The 23,107-nt window shown below is 42.3% G+C and overlaps 1 protein-coding gene across 1 annotated transcript in view; it reads right to left on the reverse strand.

Annotated features, from left to right (window-relative positions):
* The window catches only part of LOC136421131 (low-density lipoprotein receptor-related protein 2-like), an 87,411-nt gene that overhangs the window by 42,550 nt on the left and 21,754 nt on the right, over nt 1-23,107 (reverse strand). The window contains exons 13-37 of the mRNA XM_066408282.1: nt 22,366-22,563; nt 21,914-22,131; nt 21,230-21,370; nt 20,741-20,944; nt 20,117-20,217; nt 19,758-19,852; nt 19,296-19,549; nt 18,789-18,929; nt 18,073-18,249; nt 17,017-17,121; nt 16,262-16,492; nt 15,790-16,023; nt 15,048-15,179; nt 14,145-14,390; nt 13,637-13,762; nt 13,030-13,155; nt 6,424-6,629; nt 5,118-5,302; nt 4,166-4,394; nt 3,600-3,780; nt 3,046-3,174; nt 2,389-2,567; nt 1,837-2,093; nt 1,082-1,259; nt 482-599 (exon numbers count right to left, since the gene is read on the reverse strand). Coding sequence (XP_066264379.1) covers nt 482-599; nt 1,082-1,259; nt 1,837-2,093; nt 2,389-2,567; nt 3,046-3,174; nt 3,600-3,780; nt 4,166-4,394; nt 5,118-5,302; nt 6,424-6,629; nt 13,030-13,155; nt 13,637-13,762; nt 14,145-14,390; nt 15,048-15,179; nt 15,790-16,023; nt 16,262-16,492; nt 17,017-17,121; nt 18,073-18,249; nt 18,789-18,929; nt 19,296-19,549; nt 19,758-19,852; nt 20,117-20,217; nt 20,741-20,944; nt 21,230-21,370; nt 21,914-22,131; nt 22,366-22,563 — 4,391 coding nt within the window. The remainder of the gene's footprint in view (nt 1-481; nt 600-1,081; nt 1,260-1,836; nt 2,094-2,388; nt 2,568-3,045; nt 3,175-3,599; nt 3,781-4,165; nt 4,395-5,117; nt 5,303-6,423; nt 6,630-13,029; nt 13,156-13,636; nt 13,763-14,144; nt 14,391-15,047; nt 15,180-15,789; nt 16,024-16,261; nt 16,493-17,016; nt 17,122-18,072; nt 18,250-18,788; nt 18,930-19,295; nt 19,550-19,757; nt 19,853-20,116; nt 20,218-20,740; nt 20,945-21,229; nt 21,371-21,913; nt 22,132-22,365; nt 22,564-23,107) is intronic.

The following is a 23,107-nucleotide window of genomic DNA, read 5'->3' on the forward strand; positions in this document are numbered from 1 at the left end:
TGGAGGAAGCTTTCAAGTCTGGTTCGAGCGGGAGCTCGACCAAAGTGAAGTAAGTAGGGGTGACCCTGTGTGCATGGCTGACAACGCGAGCCACATATAGCAAAGCCGCATTCCACTACAAACAACTTGAAAAGCGTTATAATGCTTCGTTGAAGATGACTGCTTTACCTTACCTTAAACATAAAACCCTATCTTTGCAGAGCTGTTGTGGACCGATAGAAAGATCAGATAAAAGATGACACCAGACTTGTCTTAGGAGATGCTGAAACAGTAGCTAGACACCAATAAATGGCTATAAGTAAATGGATGTAATAAGACTGGTAAAAGCTGAAAAAATCACACTTTGAATGTGTATCCCTTCCACATTTATTAGTGGCACTCTAAAAACCAGAAAGTACTGGATCTCCCATTGTTGACAATGAATGGGTGTTTTGAATCTGGTGTGAGCATAAGACAGCCACTAGTTGCTGTGTACACTTACCTCCATAGTAGAGATAGTCTCCATAGATAGCGAGGCCTCTAGGATGGGCGAGACCACTGACCAACGCACGTCTGTCGTTACACGCCGTGCCCTGGGATGTGATGGTGCAAGTCTCCACCTGGGAGCAAGTAAAACAAGAAATAAAAAATCACATACCTCTGTGAAACATTTGTCATTTCAGTCTGTCAATTTCTTGTTTTATTCATTATTGTGAATTTCTCCCTAATTCTGTTGAATAAATTTTACCACTGGTTCTCCTAAGGCAACAGATATAGACATGCATATAGCAGGAAATTGAAGACCTATTCTGAAACCTTTGACCTAACTTCCTGTCAGTGTCCCAATGTACCAAGCAAGCCTGTGGGAGGATTCTTTTGACCTCCAATCCATTTCGAAGAGGAAAGGGTGTCTCCATATTATTAATTCATCAACCAAATTTGCAGTTGTGAAGCACGATTAGTAATCTAACAGAAATTTATACGCAGATGTATTCGCAGCGTTATGATTTTGCAGTGGACAAGTAATCACGAAATTAAAACCCAAGCAAACATCTTAAGATTCACAGTTGCAATATCTTTAATCCACTGCAACAGCACTCACAGTTCCATAATGTGTCTCTGTCCAGTAGAGTTTCTGGGCTGGTATGTCCACAGCGATGAAATCCAGATGATCGACGCGATCCAGGATTAGGTTGGCCCGATTAGTTCCGTCCAGATCTGCACTTGCTATCTTTTTAGGAATAGTGCCTTCATTTCCACGATCTGCCCAGTACATTTTCCTAAAGGACATACACGATATGAGAGAGACAAGTAGAAAGTTGAAAAAGGCAAACGAAAGAAAATGTTTTTTTCACACTCCATCTAATTTTATAATGTTCTATTTTTTTTCATTCACCTCCATTAACATTAATCTGCCGGGTTAAATAAAGCTACCACAAGTCTTTGAAAAATAGTGGGTCTGTACTTTGAACTAGGGGAATATCCCCGGTACGATGAACTTGCAAATACATTGTACTGTATAAAGTGTCTGTCTTCCCTGTCACAACCAGTGAAAGAGTTAAGACTAAGCTCTTCAGTGAGCTTAACTGGACTGAGATCACTTTCTTTCGCCTACTACAAAAAAAATTAAGCTCTAGATATTAGTGCATTCAATAACATGAGAACAATATCTAATGACTTTAGGAGAAGACAATTTGCACCAGTTAAGAAAATCATTGCTATATACTTTACAACAGTTACTGTTACATCTTTCCATCTTTCGTAGTATCCATGTAGTAGTAGTATCCATTATTTGATTATCCATTATTTGAGTTCATCATTGAGAATTTAATTATCCAAGAAAACAGCAGTACCCACCCATTCAGAGGATCCAGTGCAATGCCATTGACCAGCCCAACTGTTGTGGTGTCCTCTCCTGCCATGGCAATCAGCACCTTACGGTGAGGAGCGTCTTCGTCCATTCGCATGACTTCAATCGTAAACCGGGAAGGATTGGACCAATAGATGTTCCTGCCGATCCAGTCAATAGCGATGGCATGGGGATAGCCAACGTACGCGTACGGAACATATTCGGTGCGGTTTCGTCCATCCAGCGTCACACGGTGTATGGACGTCTGCAAAAAAAAGGGAATGGTGCCATTTTCTGAAAATATCACTTTGAATGGTTCAGACACTTTTGTGAAGTTGCACTGAAAAATAATGGGGATATGTCCCTTTAGGTCAATTAACTGAGCAATCAAATATCATCAATCTATCAATCAATACATTAATCAACTAGTCTTAGATGGTGGCAAGGTGGGGTTAGGGTTGTTAACGTAGAATCTCTGTTTCATAGCCCTGGGCCACACTGTCGTGCAATCACTGCAGCAGGGGGCTAGTCCACTGGCAGTGGAGTGAAACATTACTTACATGAGTGTAATTGTTCCTCTCTACCCAGTAGATGTATCCCTCATCGTCATCAAAGTCCACGTCGTACCCATTCAGCAGCCCGGTGATGGGTGTGATGGGGCTGGTGGCAGTGTCTGTAGGGTCCAGCTGGGCTCCCTTGATGGAAGCCATTTGAACATACAGCAAAAATGGCTCCACAGCTGAAAATGTTCAAAATGAGTTGTAAAAACAGGAGTTCTGCTGCAGTACCAAAAAAGTCACCAGGGGCCCAAATCTACCCATTTCTTTTAATTGGACAATACCGAACTACACTTGTGCACACCAAATTTCAAGACAATCCATCCATAGCTTACATTTTGATCCCACAAGAATTTTAGAAAACTCTCTAATACATGTATGTACCAGTCACATAAAAGTTTCAAGGCCAATTCCTACTGCAAATGTGCTTAAAACAAATAAGTCAACAAAAATGAACTAATGCAAAAAGTTGACAATTTGCATTACATGTACATGAACAATTACTGCAACAGACTTTGAGATTGTGCTTTGAAACAAAAGGATCTGTGTGTGTGTGTGTGTGTGTGTGTAGAATATCGGGAATTTGCACTGTTAATAGAGAACTGTATAACACAAAGCACAAAGAATACAATAAGCTGAGAACGACTAATCATGACTTACAGGTGTCACAAGACCGCTGGTCAGGGTTGAGTCTGGCTCCGGTGGGACAGGCACACTTGAAGCCCATCTCCTCCACAGGTGACAACAGACACAGGTGGGAACACGGGTTGTTGAAACATGTGTTGTTACCTGGGGAGGTACAAATAATTGATCATATTGACAACAAAACAGTAGAAGAGTTGCTTAACTGTTCATTGAATAAATTGTGCTAAACTGGTTCCAAATCACTTGCACTCGGCTCAATAGGTAGCAATCTCACAGTTGAGCTCATGATCTAATTACATTTCTTTGTAGATGGTGCATGTAACTTGGAGACCTCGGTTAGGGATCAGGACATATCGGTTGAGGCTGCACCATCAGGAGGGATGTAAAATGGGGGTACCACATTAAAATATTTATAGGGGAAGGGCTACCAATCCCTACCTGTAAAAACATACCCTGCTACTAGAACACCAACAAAACGTACTGCATGTATGTGCCACTAGGCACTACAAGAGTCTGAACGAATGAACAAACGAACTACATGTACATGTACATCAGTGGAGAGCACCCACCCTGAGGCTGTCGGACAGGATGGTAGGCATGCAGGTCAAGAGGTCCCCAGAGATACCGCACAGCGGTCGTCTGGTTCTGGGTGCCATCAAACTTGTTCACCCCGTACACCCTGTTGGCACTTCGATCTGACCAGTACACCATGTCTTCGAAGATGGTGATGGCGTGGGGGTGTTGTATCAGCTTGGGAGAGAGAATGGTCAGTGTTAGTGGCTATCTTAAGATGCCTGTAACAAACCATTATGTATATACAGGTACACACGTACAGCCACTCAACAGACCAATCCCGTAGGACTGCCCACCTCCAAAATGTAGAAAATGCAGCCACTCTCTCATTGGTTGAACCGCTAATTGCCTTGTTGTCATTGGCTGAACTACTAATTGTGATGGACAGTGTGGATCACTGATGGACCTTGTCACAGTTTTAGTCACAGTGGAGTTTTTACACATGTTTAAGTGTCAAACATTCTTCATTGCCACTAATTAGAGCACAATTAGAACTATAGTATACAGCAATGAAAATTAAGCACAAAAAAATCGAAAAAAAAATAATAACCCTGAGTGTTACCTGGTTACTTGCAAGAACCTGCCTGCGTCCTGTACCATCGTAGTTACAGAAATCAATGTAATCCAACCGAGCGTCAGCAAAGTAGAGTCGCTGGGTGGGGAAGTCGATGGCCAGGCCGTTTGGCCAGTAGAGCTTCTCTGTCACGATAGTGGTGCGTCCACTGCCGTCCATCCCTGCACGCTCGATCCTGGGGTTTTGGCCCCAGTCTGACCAAAACATCAGGCGGTAACTGGACAAAACACATGCAATACAAAAGTTACTCAAGCAACTGTAAATAACACATGTGTATGTAGTTACAAGGGAAACAGGGGGTCCTCTGAGCATCCAGCTGCAAAAGTGGGCATCTTAGCGTAGGGCGTCCAAAAGATGCATGGACGCATAGCTAGCTTATACCTTGCCTTCAAATATTAAGTTCAACTCCTTCCCACACAATATGGTGTAGAGGGCACTGCCTGTCTCCATCTCTTTAGCCCTTGGGCCACTGGTACATGTACATGTACATTGTACTACAGCAGTCTATCCCACTGGTAGCATTGTGTGTTTAACTTGAATAATCATTCCCACAGAGAAGCACCCTGTAACCATTTCTAAAGATTTTGGTATGCCTCAGTCTGAGAATCAAACATGTTACAGCATGCAAAATGAACACTCTACCCACTAGGCTACTGCTGTGGTACTGAGTTTGAAGGGTGATGTTAATCATATTTCCATGACTTAAGACAAAAATCTATCTTGATTTCTTGCTAGGCAAAATGACCTGAACGTTTAGATCTCAGAAACAACAGAACAGACTACAACATTTAGTGGCTTTAATTTAGACATTCTTTACACTCTAGATCATTTAAAAATTTCATCTGATCAACCAAAATCATCCAATACCTTTCTAAAGTTTTAACATGGGTCAACCATCAATATTTCTGGGTATGTAAGGGTCTGCAACAGTTGTACTTACCTGTCACGTGGGTCTATCGCCAAACCCCGTGGGTAGGTAACATTTTGGTTGAACAGCACGGCGCGGTTGTTACCAGCCAGGTCAGAGACTTCAATAGTCTGGAGCCCGTAGTCTGCCCAGTACAAGTTCCGACCCACCCAGTCCACAACCACACCTTCTGGGACCTGAAGTCCGCTGCTGATGATCTGAACAAAAGATTAATTTAGATTAATCAATTAACATGGAACACCTCCTCATCTGCCCCCTCCTGCCTGAGCCATGCACCAGAGAGGACCTTGAAGTCCTGACCCCAAGAGGCAGTAGCGGAATATTGGAGGGGGAGCGTGTAGCAGGCAGAAGCGGTGACACGAGAAGAAGAATCAATTAATCAATATGTACAAAGTCGTACGTTACCTCCAAGGTGGGGCCATAAAAATGCCTGTCATAGGATGCGTTTGGTCGATTCACACCCGGGGAAAAAGCACTGTATGCCGGAGACGTACATCGTTGTCCTACATGTACGTCATTGTCGTTTATCCAAACTAATTCTCCCAGTGTGAATCGGGTCGTTGTCTTTACTTATGATTTCATTGTCAATTTTTGTATACACGTTCAATTTCTTTACTTAATTTATGTACCAATTTTCTTAATATATTGTTCTCAGGGCCCTCTTGGAAATCAACAAGTTCTATTGTTGAGGGTGCTACCAACATTTTTTGAAGAATAAATACTAGATGGATAAACAATAACCTGGTTCATGGTTTGAACTGTGCAGTGTGATCCATTTTGGGTAATAATATGTCAAAGTTGAAGGCCCCTGAGACCGGACTAGATGGTCTAGACAAGAATTGTTTACGAGTTAGGGGCCTTCAGGTTTTACCTCAAAACCATGCACAGTTTGAACCGTTAACTCACTATTTTGAAAGGCCAACATTTGTATGCAAGTGCAGCATATTCCCTCCTCTTTCATAAAAGGTGGTAGCAACTGGTTAGCAGGTCGGTCAGTTGGTCATCTGGTCGAACACAATAATCAAAATGTCTAGCCTTGAAATTTTGGTAGAAAAAATTCAGCTGCACCTAAAACAGACTAACTTTCAACTAAACATGTGACAAGGAATAGTCCCTGCCTGAGGAAGGTATATGACAAAAATATTTAATGAACATATAATTCAGAGTTACCAAAACGTTGGCCAAGAAAATGCCATTTACACAAACATGTAGGTTTAATTCAGGATATCCATTTCCCTAACACACACATAAAAATGGTTCCTTTTCTACACATCCATTTCCCTAACACACACATAAAAATGGTTCCTTTTCTACACACCGTTTGCTCATCGGTCTCGTTGAAGAAAGCCGAGCTGATCGTTTTTGCTGTGGAGTCGCCCCAGTAGAGCCTGCCCTCCTGATTGTCGAAATCTGTGCCGATGATGTAACGCTGGCCGTACAAGACCCGCTGGTACTGCCCAGAACGTATGTTGTGAAGATACAGGTAGTAACGGCTGGACACTATCAAATAGGGTGGGCTGTCATCTGAAAGAAAGTCACCATGATATATATTATATATAATCAGGGATTGAAATTGTTGTGAAGGTACAAGTAGTAACAACTGGACAATATCAAGTATGGTGGGCTGTCATCTGAAAAAAAAGCCACCAGAACCATCAGGGCTTGAAATTGAAATTGTTGCGAAGGTACAAGTACAAGAGAGAGAGAGGAGGGGAGGGGAAGGAGGGAGGAAGAGAGAGAAAATGTTTTTATCTATCTATCTAACATTAAGGTCAACTACCTTAAGTTACTTTTGTGGCTGCCTTACCACATTTTCAACATAAGCAAGAAAGCAGTATCACTTTGCAGCTTAGGGTAATCTTTATTGCTGTTATCCATAGTGCTGCAGTGTTAAGGTTCATGGTTCATTGCATCCCCCTACAAAAGACCTTCTTACTTTTTAGCCAAATGGGTACAGTGCATATATGAAAAGGCATCTGAGTGCAAGAAGGTTTCCAATCAAAGTCAGTACATTTAATTGCTTACTTTAAGCACATAACATTTGGTGTCACAACATAGCAGTGTCTCAGTATTGAATATTCTGGAACCCTTGGGTCGACAAAGGTTAAAACAACAATCTTCAGTACTTTTGGAGGAACTAATAAAAAAAAACAGTTCTCGAAAATGAAATTTGTCTGTGGCCTAGCCTTTGAATATACAATGCCCAGACACATTGTACACAACGTGAGAAGATGCATAATTGTCTCCTACAGAATACGTGACATATCCTACATTGTTTGCCGTGTTGCGAAGACGACAGACCCATCGACTAACGTCTGAGTTCAACTGACAGAAGCCACCTTGAGAAGAAAGCTAAGTCTCCTTTGACAATTCTCTCTGGCAAGAATAGCGGCGAAAGAGCCATTAAGGTGGAACTCATTGCCACCAAGTACAGTAGGGGCGTCCTCACTAGATAGCTTTCAACAACGCTTACAGCTAGATGTGCAAAGGTTGGGTGTGACAGGTTGTTCTGTGTAATATAACCTGGTGAGCTGCCGCCGTGCCAGGTGCCTGCAAAGCTGGTGTGTTACACCAAAGGGTGGGCATACCAGCTTAACAGATACAGATACATGTACTGATAATTCATTTGACTAAGATGTTATATAATACTATAGAAAACTGAATCCCTGTAGAGATGACAGCTGTTAGTAGCTTGCTTATCCTTTGTGTCATTATTGTTAACGGAGCTGGAAGCATTAGTAGCCAAGATTTGCCAGGACATTGCATCCATCAACATAAATCGAATCCCGAGGCAGTAGATGTTCTATGTTCTTTCAACGGACTGACTACCTTCCCTAACGTTCCGTCCGGAACTGTCACCTTGCAACTGTCCAGGAACAAGATCCGCAAGGTCACGCATTTCCCGCCGCTACCAAATCTGTTTTCAATGGACCTCAGTGGTTATCTCATTGAAGAAATATCATGGACGTCACTCTGTAACTTGCAGAGTGTGCGATTCATCCACTTGTATCAGAACAGGATAACGAGTGTAAAGTTAGGAACCTGTGCCAGGAAGCTTAAAAAATTAATATTTCTCAATCTGTCACAGAATAAGATTGCATCCTTGGCTGAGAGCGACCTGGGAATTCCTGTCCTAAAAGCAAGAGTTTGCCTCAGTTCTAACCCCTTCCACTGCGACTGTGCGTTGCTCTGGCTAATCAAGAAGGCAAAATGTCTGCAGACTTGTGGCCCTAGAAATGTAAGATGTTTGCTAGAAACATGTGACAACTTTTCTGTTCACAGTCGCTACGATTTAAACAATCTCTTCTGCAGTTCCCCTGAACAGCTTCAAGCGCTGCCTCTCTCGAATGTTTCTAGCTCTGGCTTAGCTTGCAGTCCGCAAAAACTTGAAGTGATGACTTTGACACATATGCAAGGAACCAAAGATGTGGATCCCACCAGGCCATATGGCACCAAAAAAAGCATAGACAGTACCCAACATAGTCGTCCCCAGCATACTACCATGACCCAACGTGTTACCAAAGTTGCACAGGAAGCTCTCACAAAAAACATTAACAAGCAAACCAGCAACACCACAGAGATTGACGGTGCATCAGTCAGTGATGGGATGGTAAAGAGTAATGATCATAATGGACCAGTGATTGGAAACATGTACACGTACTTCATCATCATGGTACTGGTCAACTTTCTTGTCTACCTGATGTTAACCAAATACAGACAGAGAAGGGCTCTTCAAAATGCTGATAATAACAGGGAAAGAAACGCTCGTCAGGATCAGGATATCTTGCCCATTCAAAACCCTGTTGTAGCAGAGGCACCACCAATGAATTAACACTAAAAAGAGAATGCTGATGGCTATTTTAGAGAGTCATGACATACACAAGGCAGTCACCAGGACCCAACAATTTCCCCCGGTCCGTCCAAAAAATCTGAACTCGTCCTGCCAATTATATCTGAACATACAATGTCACATATCCCCACCAGACTGGCTCGTGTATAGATTGAAATATCACCAATAGACTTGATTCTGTTCGAATATTAAACATAATGATGCTATTTTATGCAATCACTGTCTCCCTCACTACCTGCAGAGAATACTAAAATAAGAACAAGGTGTTTGTGTGGGGGAGACAGAGGCGTATGTTGATTTCTTTGACAGTTTTGTATCTTCTGCCAGTGCTTGCTCCATTGCAGTGCTAAACTATATTACACTGTGATAACTCAGCAGTGTCTGAATACCGAGTCAACATTTGAGCCAACTGTCAAATTTGAATACCACAACGACAATCATCTTTCAGTACCTCCAGAAGGACTTGAAAAACAGATACTGTTCTGACTCAGAAATGTAATTTGTCTCCTTAGCCATTGAATAAACAATGTGCTGTCACATGTTCAAGGCGCGAGGAGATGCATATCAATCATGTCCCACAGAAGACACTCGCAGAAGAGACGCCCTCGGACAAGGAGAGACTTCTAGACGTGGCTTCTAGACGAGCGTGACTGACAACCTGGCTTCATTGGGAGCAACAAGTGAAGGTGTCCGACTCACGTGCCGGTGGCCACCTTGGGCTCAAAGCTAGGTCTCTTTTGATGATTCTTGTGCAAGAATAGGGACGAAACACGTAATTTCTATTCCTTTAGACACATCCCAGGCTACCATACAGTCACTGTGTTTCATGAAGTACATGTATGTAGAAGCAGCCACTTTGACCAAGCTGTTACTATAGAACACTGAACGTGCTGTGCAGAAATGAAAGTCTTCGTCAGCTGCCTCCCTGCATTTCTAATCATTATTCTGTGTGGAGCTACAAGCATCAACTGCGAGCCATTGCCAAATGAATGTCTAACAAGCAGTTCACGATCAGATACAATCGTAATCCATTGTCCATCCAAAGGGTTGACCAGCATCCCTGATGACCTCCCACCCGATACGTCACGTCTATACCTTGGGCGTAACAAAATCCGTACTCTCTCAAATATTCCACGACTAACACGCCTGTTCACCTTTGATCTTCAAAGGAACATTATCGAACATGTGTCATGGTCAGCACTCTGTAACTTGCCGGCTGTCCGCTTCATATATTTGAACAGAAACAGGATAACAAACGTCGCATTAGCAAGCTGCACCAAACAGCTTACAAAGCTAATCAGGTTAGATCTGAGTTACAATAGGATTGCATACTTGGCTGAAAATGCCCTCATTCTTCCCAATGACAGAGCAGAAATTCAGATCTATTCTAACCCTTTCCGCTGTGACTGCCAATTGCTATGGCTGATCAACAAGGTGAAATGTGTGCACGAATGCAGCACTAGAGCAACGTGCAACAAGAGCTCGTTTAAAGCATGCAAGGTCTCCTTCCTTGGTCACAGCTATGTCAACTTTAATGACTTCTACTGTGCTTCACCCGAACAGTCATATGATCTATTCCTCTTTAAGGTTTCTGTCAGTTTGTTAGGGTGTGCATCACCAGTGCACGTACCTACAATATCAACAACATCGAAGATCCCCACCTACATGTATAACCTAAGAAGTGGAAATCAGGATGTAGATCACTCAAACCCATATGGTACAACCCTACAAAGCAGACAGCTGCACACTACCATTACCCGACATGTCACCGAAGTTGCAGATGAAACTTTCCCAATTAGGCTCGCCCCTGAGGCCTCGCCAAAAAACACTGACAATCAAACCAGCAACACTAAGAGGACTGAAGGTACACCAGTCAGTGATATGACGGGTAAGAGAAACGGGCCAGTGGTTGGAAACATGTACATCATCGTTATGGTAGTGGTCAACTTTCTTGTCTACCTGATATTATTTCTTATCAAATACAAACAAATGAAGGCCCTTCAAAATGTTAATAACAGGGCGAGAAATGCAGGTCAGGGTCAGGGCAATTTGCCAGTTCAAAACCCTGTTGCAGCAGCAGCAGTGGCCTAGCTCAGGGGTTCATTTAAAGAAGGCAACAGGGGCGGAGCGCCCTCATGCCCTGACCATGCGCCCCCTTATCCTGAGGAGCAGATTTTCTGACAAGCATAAAATTCTGAATCTGATTGACCATGGATGCTACTAGTACTAGGTCACAGTCTTCAACAACAGTCTTCAACTGTGATCTGTCTGACAGTAATTTTGCCCCTCAGAAAGCCTTAGAGTGTCCCATTCTATCTAACTTGAAATTCTCTAAAAGTTCACAATGTTAAACCCCCCCTTTCACACCATCCCTCGCAATGCTCCCCCTTGTAATTTCTTTCTAGAAAAACCCCTGCTAGCTGTTTCAATCACGCTTCAGGGGCCCAACAGCACCGGCCCCCAGTGGAGAGGTGCTAGCCTGGTATCCAAACCAGTATCAGGAGCTATAATAGGTTTGGATAACAGGCTATAGGGAGGGCCATAAAGGCCTGGACAGTGGTAGTTTGCATTATTCAGACTACAGCAGCAGCACCAATGAATTAACACTAAAGAAAGAGTGCTGATGGTTATTTTAGAGAGTTATATCCAGGGCTGTCTCCAGGACCCGTCCCTCCGTCCCGGGATGGAAATTTGTTAAGGCAGAAAAAAATTCACCCTGTCTGTCCAATAAATCTGAACTTCATGATATGAAATTGATGAAAATGTTTTTTTGTCAGCTTAAAATTACAATTACTAAGAAAAACTACAACACGGGCTCCCAAACAACAAGACATGGACAACATTTAAACCTGAAGACAGCCCTGGTTACGCCACTTAAACTAAGAGGATGTATTAGCTGACCATGCCCATTGTGAAATTAGTACTTAATATGTAAGACAGAAGAGACTTGTAACACTTTAAGGAGATGGATGTGTTAGTGATAGAGGTTAAGGAAGGGCCTAAAACAGGCAAGAAATTACACCAGTGTCATTTCTGAATCAATCTGTCAAATTGAATGTGTATCTTTCCTTGAGACTCGTCTACATGTAGCCCTTTGAGAGTATAGAACAAGCATGTAGCATTGTTAGAATATTGTAACCATATGTATTGTACCTTAAACTACCCATAAACTTAATATTCTCTTGGATATTTTTTGGCTTGAGTGAAGCTGAACAAATATTCTGAGGGTTTCTGTCTACTGTACAGTCTGAAAGGTCGTGAGTATACAGCAAACTTGTTGCATTATCTGAGTGTAAAAAAAAATGTATAAATGTAACAATCCTTAACTAAAAATCAATATGCCGTAGAAGGACATTGTGTATGTCTTGTTCTTATGAGTAGATTTCTAGAATACACTATACACTGTCAGGCGTAACGTTACATGTAAAAGTGCCATAAAAATTAGTTTCTATAATCATTATGTTGGACAGCACAAGTGATGATCACTAGCAGTAACACTGTAATATAAACCTAGAAGGATTCAATTTTCTGCACAATTCTACAGTAGAGAAACAAAATATGCATCAGTATGACAGAAACAAGTGTAAAAAACAGACTTATGTTTAAGAACAAGGATAACGGTTTCAATGCATACTGAATGTAATATGAAGGGTGTAGATTTGACATTTCAGTTCTAGACCTTGATTACATTTGGATATGAATGTCTCTGCCTGCAGCTGACAGAAGTTGATACATGAGAATACACTTGCCGGGTATTGATGCACAGCTCCTGGTCTATTTTCAATTCCTGTCTATTTCATTTCTTGCACAAGAGATTGGAAATGTCAAACTTGCTATAGTGTGGGTGAGACTATGTCTTGACGTGACTGTTTTTACATGTATATCAGTTAGGCCACACCAATTTAATTTATTGGTTAACGGATCTTTATTAAAAAAAAAATTTTAGGAGAAAAAAAATCATGAAAACAGAAGAATTTTGTTTTTTTGGAAAATAAAAATCCAAGAAATTGAATTGGTATGGCCTTACCATGGGAAAAAATGTTTTGCAAGCATTACACATAAGGCTTGACTTACCTGTGGCCTTACAGGTGCGTTGATCAGGTTCTAGTTGGTAACCATCGTCACATTCACATTTGAAGGAGCCCTCCAGATTTGTGCACATCTGGCTGCAGTGTCCAGGCGGGTCACATTCATTTATATCTGGTCAACAAAAAAAATAAAATAATTGTGCAGGATTTGAACGTCTATAATCTAAAAATAGAGCACATTTTGCCCACCTATGACTGTAGTGCTACTATTGTTTCAAACACTAAGTTAAACTTAAAACCACCTTGAATGCGCCATTTTCTCCCTACCGCGAAATTAAATCCCAGCAAAATTAAGTGCATTGACAGTAAACAGTTTGAAATTATTTTCTTCCTCGTGGAATTCATTTGTACCTGTAAGAAAAAGTTGTCTTCATACTGTAATTCCCTTTATCTTCACGGTATCAAAATTTCACGGTGTAAGGAAAATGGACATTTTCACTGAACTTTAACTTCACGGTGGCGGCAAGTGATTTACAGAACGGATGTGTGAAAGAATAATAAAAAATAACAACAGTTTTTTTCAGATGATTGGTACAGAGGTGACCATGAAAACAGGGAACATAAAGTTACAGTGAAAGAAACAAGAATCTTACCTTCGCAGGCCTTGGTGCTGTTCTCGACCAGTTGCCTGCCCACATTACACTCACACTGCGCTCCGAACACCGTCACGACGCAAACATCGCTGCAGCCGCCATTGTTCTCGTGGCAGACATCTGGGTCTGGAGAAAAACATAGCACATGTATGTATGTTGAGGTGTGGTAAAGAAACAAGACATTGTGGGTTCCAAAGTCCTATCCAATTTTGGGAGCACCACGATAACAGTGAATAATTTCTGAGCTTCTTGTTTTGGGAGAAAATTTTCCCCCCAAAATATCTAACTCATAGTTTTTAACTTGTAACATCGCAGTGAAATCTTTTAATTTGTAGAAACGTTATATTTTTCTTTCTGATTTTTGAAAACAACTCTCATCCTCCCCTTTTCTACAAATCAAATTCATGTACAGTTTTACATTACTTCCAGAGTCCTTTTTCTTCTAATAACAGTGACATTGCAATTGACAAACGGCCTTGGTTTTATTTGAATGTACAGAACCACTTACTACATGGGCCCTCGTCTGCACCATTTGAGCAGTCCTCTGTGCCATCGCACACCTGCCCGTACGTAATGCACTCATCCACACCAACACACAGCCACTGGCCCCACGGGCACGAAAACGACGGCGTTGGACAGTCCTGTTCGTCGGACATGTCTCCGCAGTCGTTGTCGCCATCACACACCCACCAGCGAGAGATGCAGCGATTCACGGACTCACATTGGAACTGGTACTGGCTGCACGTGAACGCAGCTGGGGGAGGGAGGGGGGAAATGGAACAAAGTCACTTTTTTTTTTCAACAAACTCGCTCAGTGCAAGGCCGTAGGGGGCCACTCATCGAAGCAGTGAACTAATTCTTACTGTAGCAGCATCTCTTCACCCTAGGCCAGAAACATCAATGCTCAAGACAAGCATGACTTCACTGACTCATTAGGAGAAGCAGGGGTTACAAAGGCTGCTCGGGAAATTCCCTTCCCCATTTAGACTGGAACGTTTTGACATTGAATTTCACAACAATAAAGTGTACATACATTGTCAGGCTCTTGACAAGTTTGGTAACTCAAAACCTGAGAATAACATTAGCTTAGCAATGTTAATATACCAATTTGAACCACACAAACTGGTTTCGTCATGGGGGGATTTTGCTCACAAACTGTCTATGTCATGCAGTAGAATGACATTCCTTGAACCTGGAGGAAACAGGACTGGTGTTCTATCATAATCTGACTGATTTATGGTACAATGTAGGTAAGTGCAAAATAACTTCAATCATAATCTAAAACCTAAGAATAAAAGAAGGAAACCAAGCCAGAAAAATTATAATGGTGTCTGGAAAAGCCTTCACAGAAAGGACTAATAAAACAGTGCAGGCCTAAAAACTTCTGAAGTCTAGGGAACATTTTGCTTACGGCAGTAGGTGTGTTCATCGGACCCATCCACACAGTCTGCATGGCCGTCACACTCCCAGCGCGCAGGGATGCACTCCTGCTCTGTCGTACAGTGGAACTCGTTGTCAAGGCAACCATCCGGGGGCCGGGATGCTGGAAGCAAAAATATCTCATCTCTCATCTAACCCTTAGTCTAATTATATGACCGTTCATTATATTTCAGGGGCACCACAGAAGATCTGGCAACCAGTTTTCTCCACCCTTCTTGGATTTGTTTTCTTCTTTATGTTTCACTTAGTGCCATGCCATTCCATTGTCTGATATAATCCTACCATTCCTTTCGTTATACAGCGCTCCACTCTGGTTGACTGTCAATATGAACTGTCGACCAATCACATGGCTTGTTACAATTCACATGTGGCTTGTGAAACTAAAATTGATGCAACAATGAGCCAAAAGGTTACATTGATTGCCATGATCTCTATATCTGTTAATGTTTTAGCTTAGTATATTTGCACGATGATCGTCACCAAGATTTTATATATCTAATGTGACTATGGTAAGTGTGTTTTTAACAGATTTTATATATCTATTGTGACCGTGTCAAGTGTGATTTGCCTCTGTGTAGTTTTGATGGCTCATTTTCTTATGTAATGTTGACTTGTTGTTGTGTAAATTTGCAACGCAATTCAGGTTTACAAAAAAACCCTGCGAAATTGTAAATACTGAATAAAGTTTCAAAGTTTCAAGGCTGATAACTCACGACAGTCAAGTTCGTCTGAGCTGTCCCGACAGTCCTGGTGTCCGTCACAGCGACCGTAGCTTGGTACACACTGGTCCCCTGAGGCACAGGCGAACTCTTGACGTGAGCACGAGAAGACACAGTCTCTCTCGTCTGAGTCGTCCGAGCAGTGGGAGTTGCCATCGCACACGGCGGATTGCGGGACGCAGCGACCGTTGTCGCACGTGAACTGGTCAGCACGGCAAGTCAACCCCTCTAGAAATGAAAAACAAATATTGTTACCACTGTTCTGATGTAACTTGTAAGCATTTAGGTTGAACACACACCACTACCAGTGGACTAGTCCCCTGCTGTAGCGATTGCATCAAGTCATGTGGCCCAGGCTACAGAAATGGAGATGGGTGCCGCCCTATGCACCATCTTGAATGTGTACGATGTATACCAGTACGTATACACCATACTCATTCAAGAAGAGCCAGGGCTTGCCACTTACCACAGTCTCTTTCGTCAGAACCGTCCCCGCAATCGTTGTCCGAGTCACACCGCCAGAAGTCGGGGACACACCTAGCGTTGTCACACGTGAACTGACCGCTCACACAGGACCGCACGGTGCAGTTTGCCTCGTCCGAACCGTCGCCGCAGTCGTCATCGTTGTCGCAGCGCCAGCGGAGAGGGACGCAGGCTCCATTGGTGCAGTGGAAGGAGAAGGGTGAGCAGGTGTGCTCTGTGGTCAAAGAGAGGTTTATGCACATCAGTTGCTAATCACTTGGATGCTAAATTGTAGCATTGACGCAGCTCAAGTCATACATGTAGCTTAAGAGATAGTTCCTGTCACACATACATGTAGCCTACCATAGCCTCCCGAACTTCTCAAGACCATGGCAGGGAGTTAAGCCCCTGTCACATAGACGACTATGGCCTCCCAACCTTCTCCAGACCATGGTTGGGAGTTAGTCTTGAGCAAGGTCTTCTGAGGTTGGGATTTCGTTGGCAAGGTTGCCTACTGGTTTTTAAAAGTCGTTTGCGCCAGCCGATTATAATTTTTGAAAAACCAAAGTCAGGCTCGTCATTTTGCTCAGATCCATTCAGACTAGCAAACTGATTTTCAGTTTCCAATTCTGTGGTACAGTAGCAACACAAATTGGCGGTGTCGTGATTTTGCAGTAAGAGGTCGCTGCGAAAACCGTGACAATAAAACAACCACAATAATTTCAGGATTTACAGTAATTACAAGGTGCTGCCCCTGACCTGTTCCACACCCCTCTTCATCAGAGCCATCTCCACAGTCGTCGTCCCCATCACAACGGTAGTACCGGTAGATACATCGCCCATTGGAACAGGGAAAGGAGAGACCTTCAATGCATAAACAAGAGTAGGATTGAAAAAACAACCTGGCGACAGGGGTTGTAATTGAGGGAAAAGTATGACCATAAGATATATAGAAAGTAAGAAATACATTCCATCGCATAAATTCAGACTCTCAATTTCTTGATATGTGTATTTTGAATGATGCTGTGGTAAAAAAAAATAATCATTTAATATCGTGAATTTTTTGCTGATTCTGTCTATTGCATTTTTACAACTGGCTCACATAAGGCAACAGACATGCATATAGATGGAACTTGAAGACAGGAAATGATATATTAACTATTCTGGGTCCTTTGACCTAACTTCCAGTCAGTGTCTCCAACATGCCTAGCATGTGGAAACCAGCCACTCTACTGCATTCAAATAACTATGCACACCAAAGGAAACAAACACACCGAAAGTAAAACCTCTGTACCCTTAGAAGTAACATAGCAACTTTACTGTATTAATCATTCAGTTTATGTTAAGTTATCCGTTTTATTTATCTATTTTCTATTTATTTTGATTTACCACATTTGTGGAAGGTTTGACATAACAGGTGACTATCACCTTTTCAAGATGTCAACCCAGACCAGACTGTAAGGTTTGGACCATCGCACAACGGGGCATGCCCCTACTCTTTTTCGAAAGGTGTGGTGGGTTCTTTTACCTTTGTATCCTGATTTGTTATGATTTTATAATGGCTCCCTTTGAAACCAGTTACTTAGTCAACTGAAGTGAAGGGACCACCCTAAAGATTAGAACAGTTAAAAACTTACTGCTGAGGCACTTTGACCTAACTTCCTGTCGGTGTCCCCGCCATGCCTAGCATTTGGAACCCAGCTGTTCTACTGCATTCAAATAACTATGCACACAAAAGCAAACAAACAAACAAACACACCAAAAAACAAAACCTCTGTATATTGACAAGTAACCTAGCAACAGTTGAAAACTTACTGCTGAGGCACTGCGAGGTCGGTGGTTGGTTGGAGGGATCGGGGTTGCAGGTTCTGCCATTGGAGTCCAGACTGAAACCGTAGCCGCACCCACACTTGCGCTGGTTGAACCGTACCGTGAAGCAGAACTGATCGCAGTCGTTCCGGGACCCACCGTCCATCGTGCACAAGGTATCCCCTACGAAAGGAAAAGTTTGATTAAGTGTGATTATAGAAGTTTAAGTACACTTTCTAATAATTACAATAATATTTGAGGTTGGAAACACTGAATACTCAAGAAAGACCTTCGATGCTAACCTTTCTCTGTCTTTAAACATGTTGTCTTTCTGGCAGTGGCACAATGTATGCAAAAATGTATGTGTATAATCATGTAAAATGTCATTGTATGTAACAACTTCACCACCATAACCCTACTCCACGTCCTTACATATTCAGTTCAAGTTACATTACCCTCATGCTACACATGTACAGTTAAACCTATCTGTAGCGACAACTGAAGAACTTGAACTTGAAAAACAATGGTCAAAATAAACTAGTGGTCACTACAGATAGGATATTTTTTGCTTGTGTCAATTGGAACATACTCTAAGAGACAATCAAAATGTGGCCACAATGGCCAAGTGGTCCTTATGCGGTCACCAGTACAGGTTTGACTCGATTTCTCTTGAAATAATCTACAGTGGAATCTGGCATAATTTCTGTAGATGGCCGACTTACTGGTGCTCTGCTTGGCTGGATCAAACACCCTGACTTCCATCAGCTGCTGGATTCCACGCCGAATCGTTCTCTCGTCCCCGCCGTCAGACTTCCGCACGCGGTTGATGGAACGGGAGTTCCAGTCCGAAAAGTACACATAATCTGTATTCAACAAAATTTATCATTTTACTTGAGCAAAGAATTCCTTCAATAACAGTCTGAAGTTGATTACTCTACAAATAATTAGCCATATTATCATTTCTGTGAATTAGTAGCTTTCCTTTGACCCCATGACCTGGACTGTCATATCTGACTAACAACTACATGTACATGTAGTTCTACCATTTATGAACTAATACTTCCTGCCACTCTGGCAAGTCTGACCTTTGCTGTCATTTTCCAACTCACTTTCTGCCACTCTAATGGCAGTGTATTCAAATAACTACAAACACAGAACAACATTTACAAACAGACATACCGAAAACAGTTTAGCCGTCAATAAAATAAATATTGTAAAATCTGTCGCACCTTCGTGAACAACAACTCCAAATGGATGGTTGATGTATCTGATATTCAGGCGCCCTCGATTCTGTCCTCCGAAGTTACTGTACTCTATCTTGTCAAACATGGCATCACACCAGTACAGTTTGAGCTGGGGGTAGTCGATGCTCAGTCCGTTAGGCCATCCTAGGGTGGTGTTGACGATGACGGTGCGTTGGTCACCATCTGTCAACGCTCTCTCAATTCTGGCAGGACGCGACCAGTCGGTCCAAAAGATGTATCTGAGGAGGAGGCAAAACAGTGTTTTGTTCGGTAAATAGAATAAGATTTAGAAAAAATAATTGGTAATGTATACAACAGAACATGTAACAATCTCCAAGTAGTCATGTAAAGGTGGTCAGTCAAGAATTGTACAGTTTTGACTGTTTACACAATGCGTGCAGACATATAAAGTATAGCATTTTTTAGTAGTTGGGAGAAGTGACTTACCCGCTGTGTGGAGCAATAACAATTGCTCGTGGGTTCCCGACATTCACACTTGCAATGGCCTTTCTCCAGCCGTTTGCCAAGTGCACCACATTAATCTTGTGAAGAACAGAGAAACATTAAATCAGAAAACAGTTCTATCACATCATCATCAACAGTTACTGTGAAATCATTTATTTCCGCAGAGTTGATTTTGTGGTAGAATTGGAAAGTAGGTTTACGGTTTTACTAACAAAAATACTAGCCTCTCCAATGACCTGAACAACTAGTTCTACCGCCTCTGACCTGTACTTCCCGTACTACAGCATCAACAACACCACATACACATTTTGTACTGTACGGGAAAATTTTACAACACTTACCGTATTGAAGACACTGTCAGTGAAGTACAGGTGTTTAGACTTCCAGTCCAGAGCCAGACCTTCAGGGCCCATGGCTCGTGATGGAACCACTGTCTCTTTACCTGAAATATAGATTATACTGCTGGTATAACTTTATTACACAACGATTGTACAAGGTACAAAGTATGGCATCTCTAATATGTTAAAAGCCTCAATGGTTTCATCCTTAAGCCCCTGTTACACAGTCGACAAGTTTCGGCCGTCTTCATTGATCACCAGAAAGTCATCAAATCTCAAATTCCCCCGACAGTCAAGCAATTTTTTGGCCTGAAAACCTACCCTATCCCATTGAAAAGAGTTCAATCATTGACCTGCCAATTTCGACCAAACCCTAAAAATTTCATGATGATGGAGAAAATGCATGGCATACATGTGTATTGCTGCCAAAAATGTCCTTAGAGCTCCTAGACTTGTTGGCCGATTGATTTTCCTGCTGGGCCTTAAAGAGTTTACCAGACAATTTGAAACAACCTTATTTTGATACCAGGAATTATACAAGCTCTGAAACAAAACCATTTCTAAGCATTGTCTTAGACACCTTTCTTATACACACTTGCAATAAAGTAATTGTAAAAACTTGGTGACCTGTTCCGTCAGTGTTGATGCGGTAGATCTGGTCCTGGTTGGTGTCAGAGTAGTAGATCTTCCTCTCTTGTGCATCAAAGTCCATGCCGATGTAGAAGGACCGCAGTCCGAGGACCGGCATCATGGCGTCCACACTCTGCATGGGGTCCAGCGGGATTCCTCGCACGGTGTATCGCGAGGAGAAGAGCAAGAACTTGTCCAGTCCTGGGAGAGTGAAACGATGCTTCTTACCAACAGAAAATGGAACTGGCCATACTAATAGACTAATCCTGACTGTCCATCACTATTACCAGTTCAACCAATGATAGCAAGGCAATTAGCAGTTAGACCAATGAGAGTGTGGCTGCATGTCTGTCAAATATTTGCATCTTTCCCAAGGACACAACGTCCAGCCAGGAATGCCAGGAATCAAACCCATAACCTCTCGATCTTGAGTCTGCTAGCCCAGCTACTCGGCTCAAATTCTCAAAGAAAGAGTTCTGTACTTACTAGTACAGTTTCTGTTGTCAGCGGCCAGCTCATATCCTGTCTGACACATGCAGCGATACCCCAGGCCGTCGTTGTCCGACCGGTGGCTCAGGACACACATCTGCGAGCACCCGCCATTGTTGCTTCCACACGGACTAGTCACTGGAATAAAGAATGTGCCACAATAAGTATCGAGTTCATTGACCTGGAAGAATACAGTCAATCATACTCTTTGTAGAACTTGAGGTATAATCAGAGTACGAATTAGATTGCCTGTAGGTAACATGTCTCTTTACCAGTGTACTAAGCTTCAAATATGGACCATCATCTGGAAATAATGACTAACTCTTTACATACACCGTGTTATATACTACAGTAGTAAGAGCATGGAAGTTGGTTTATTCAATAATCACCTATTGTTGTTGTTTCAGAATCTGTTTGTATTGTATTACAGGAGTAATATACATTGTCAAGTTTTGTATATAGTAAGTACAAGCTGTGTAAGACCATACTCAGTCTACCTATAATTGATAAGTGAGATGGCTTCTTCAGTTTAACATGCTTAAGGTATGGGTCTCCTGAAACATGGAACCTTCATACAGTTTCCTTTTAAAATATGGTATCTGTAGGCAAATTCTTTGGAGAAAACTACAGTCTTTTACCTTTACTTTGAGACTGATTATGATTGTATATGTCTGTCTGTACCTTGCATTTGTCTGACCGGGTGAACTGCGACGACCCCGTACGGCCTCACGGTAGTTTCGTGGACAACCGTCTCGTCAGTTCCGGTCCCGTCAAACTTGTTGATGCGCACGACCCCCATTCTCGTCCAATCAGAGAAGTAAACGTAGTTCTCGAACAGCGTGACATCGTACGGATGGGGTATCACATGGAGGCCCTGACTTCCTGACACAATCGTTTTTCTGCAAAAGTAAAGGAAAAAAATTAGCACACACTGCATCTCTTCTAACCTTTAGCCAACTATGGTAGCCATTTAACACCAAATTAGTATACAGTAGGTTATGGGGTTAGGCGGTAGGCAAAAGGTTATGAAGAGGTGTCACTAACATGTAGTAGTACAGGTTTGACTGCCATGCTATCATTGGTTGAGCTGTTAATTATGATTGACAGTCAGGATCAGTCCATTACAGTCTTACCTGTCAGTGCCATCATATCTGACAGACTCTAGTACATCCAGTCTCCCGTCTGCCCAGTACACCCTTCTGTTCACGTAGTCGAGTGTCACGCCGGCCGCCCAGCTGATTCGGGTGTCGACCAGGTTGAACCGGTTGCTGCCGTCCATGTACGCTCTCTCGATCTTTGGCGTGCTACCCCAGTCACTCCAGAACATGTACCTAGTTCACAAAATTCAAAATAAATCTTCTTTATTGTATCAATATGATTGTGTAGCATGTGTGTTACACAAGTTAGCAACTCTACTATGGGACCAGTGGCCCACTGCTTATTGCAAGAAGCACTTTGTACATACTGTACACACATGACATCTAGAATCTGTCTTTTTTGTTGTCAGGACCAGGATTGAAAAATTAACCTTCTCCCTGCTACCTAACCCAATAACAAATACAAATTTGGTGCCATAAGGCTACTTCAGCAGGGAGAAGGTTCAAGTTTTTTACTAACTAGAGGCAAACCTGTATCCAGATGATGTTGACAATGTATTCCAGTTTTTGAAACATTTTGTACAGAAAACATCATGAAACCTTTTAGATTTATTTCATGCTGGATTTTGCATTATACAAATGTAGGAGCTGTTTCAATAAATAAAATGTACAGGCCAAATTCTTTTGGCAATGAGTTCAAGCACACATGTAGCTACAGGTGTGGACACATACATTGTGGGGTCATCACATTATTACAAACTGAGGTCATGGCTGTGAC

Source organism: Branchiostoma lanceolatum, chromosome 15 (genome assembly GCF_035083965.1).
Source record: "Branchiostoma lanceolatum isolate klBraLanc5 chromosome 15, klBraLanc5.hap2, whole genome shotgun sequence".
Classification (NCBI taxonomy): domain Eukaryota; kingdom Metazoa; phylum Chordata; class Leptocardii; order Amphioxiformes; family Branchiostomatidae; genus Branchiostoma; species Branchiostoma lanceolatum.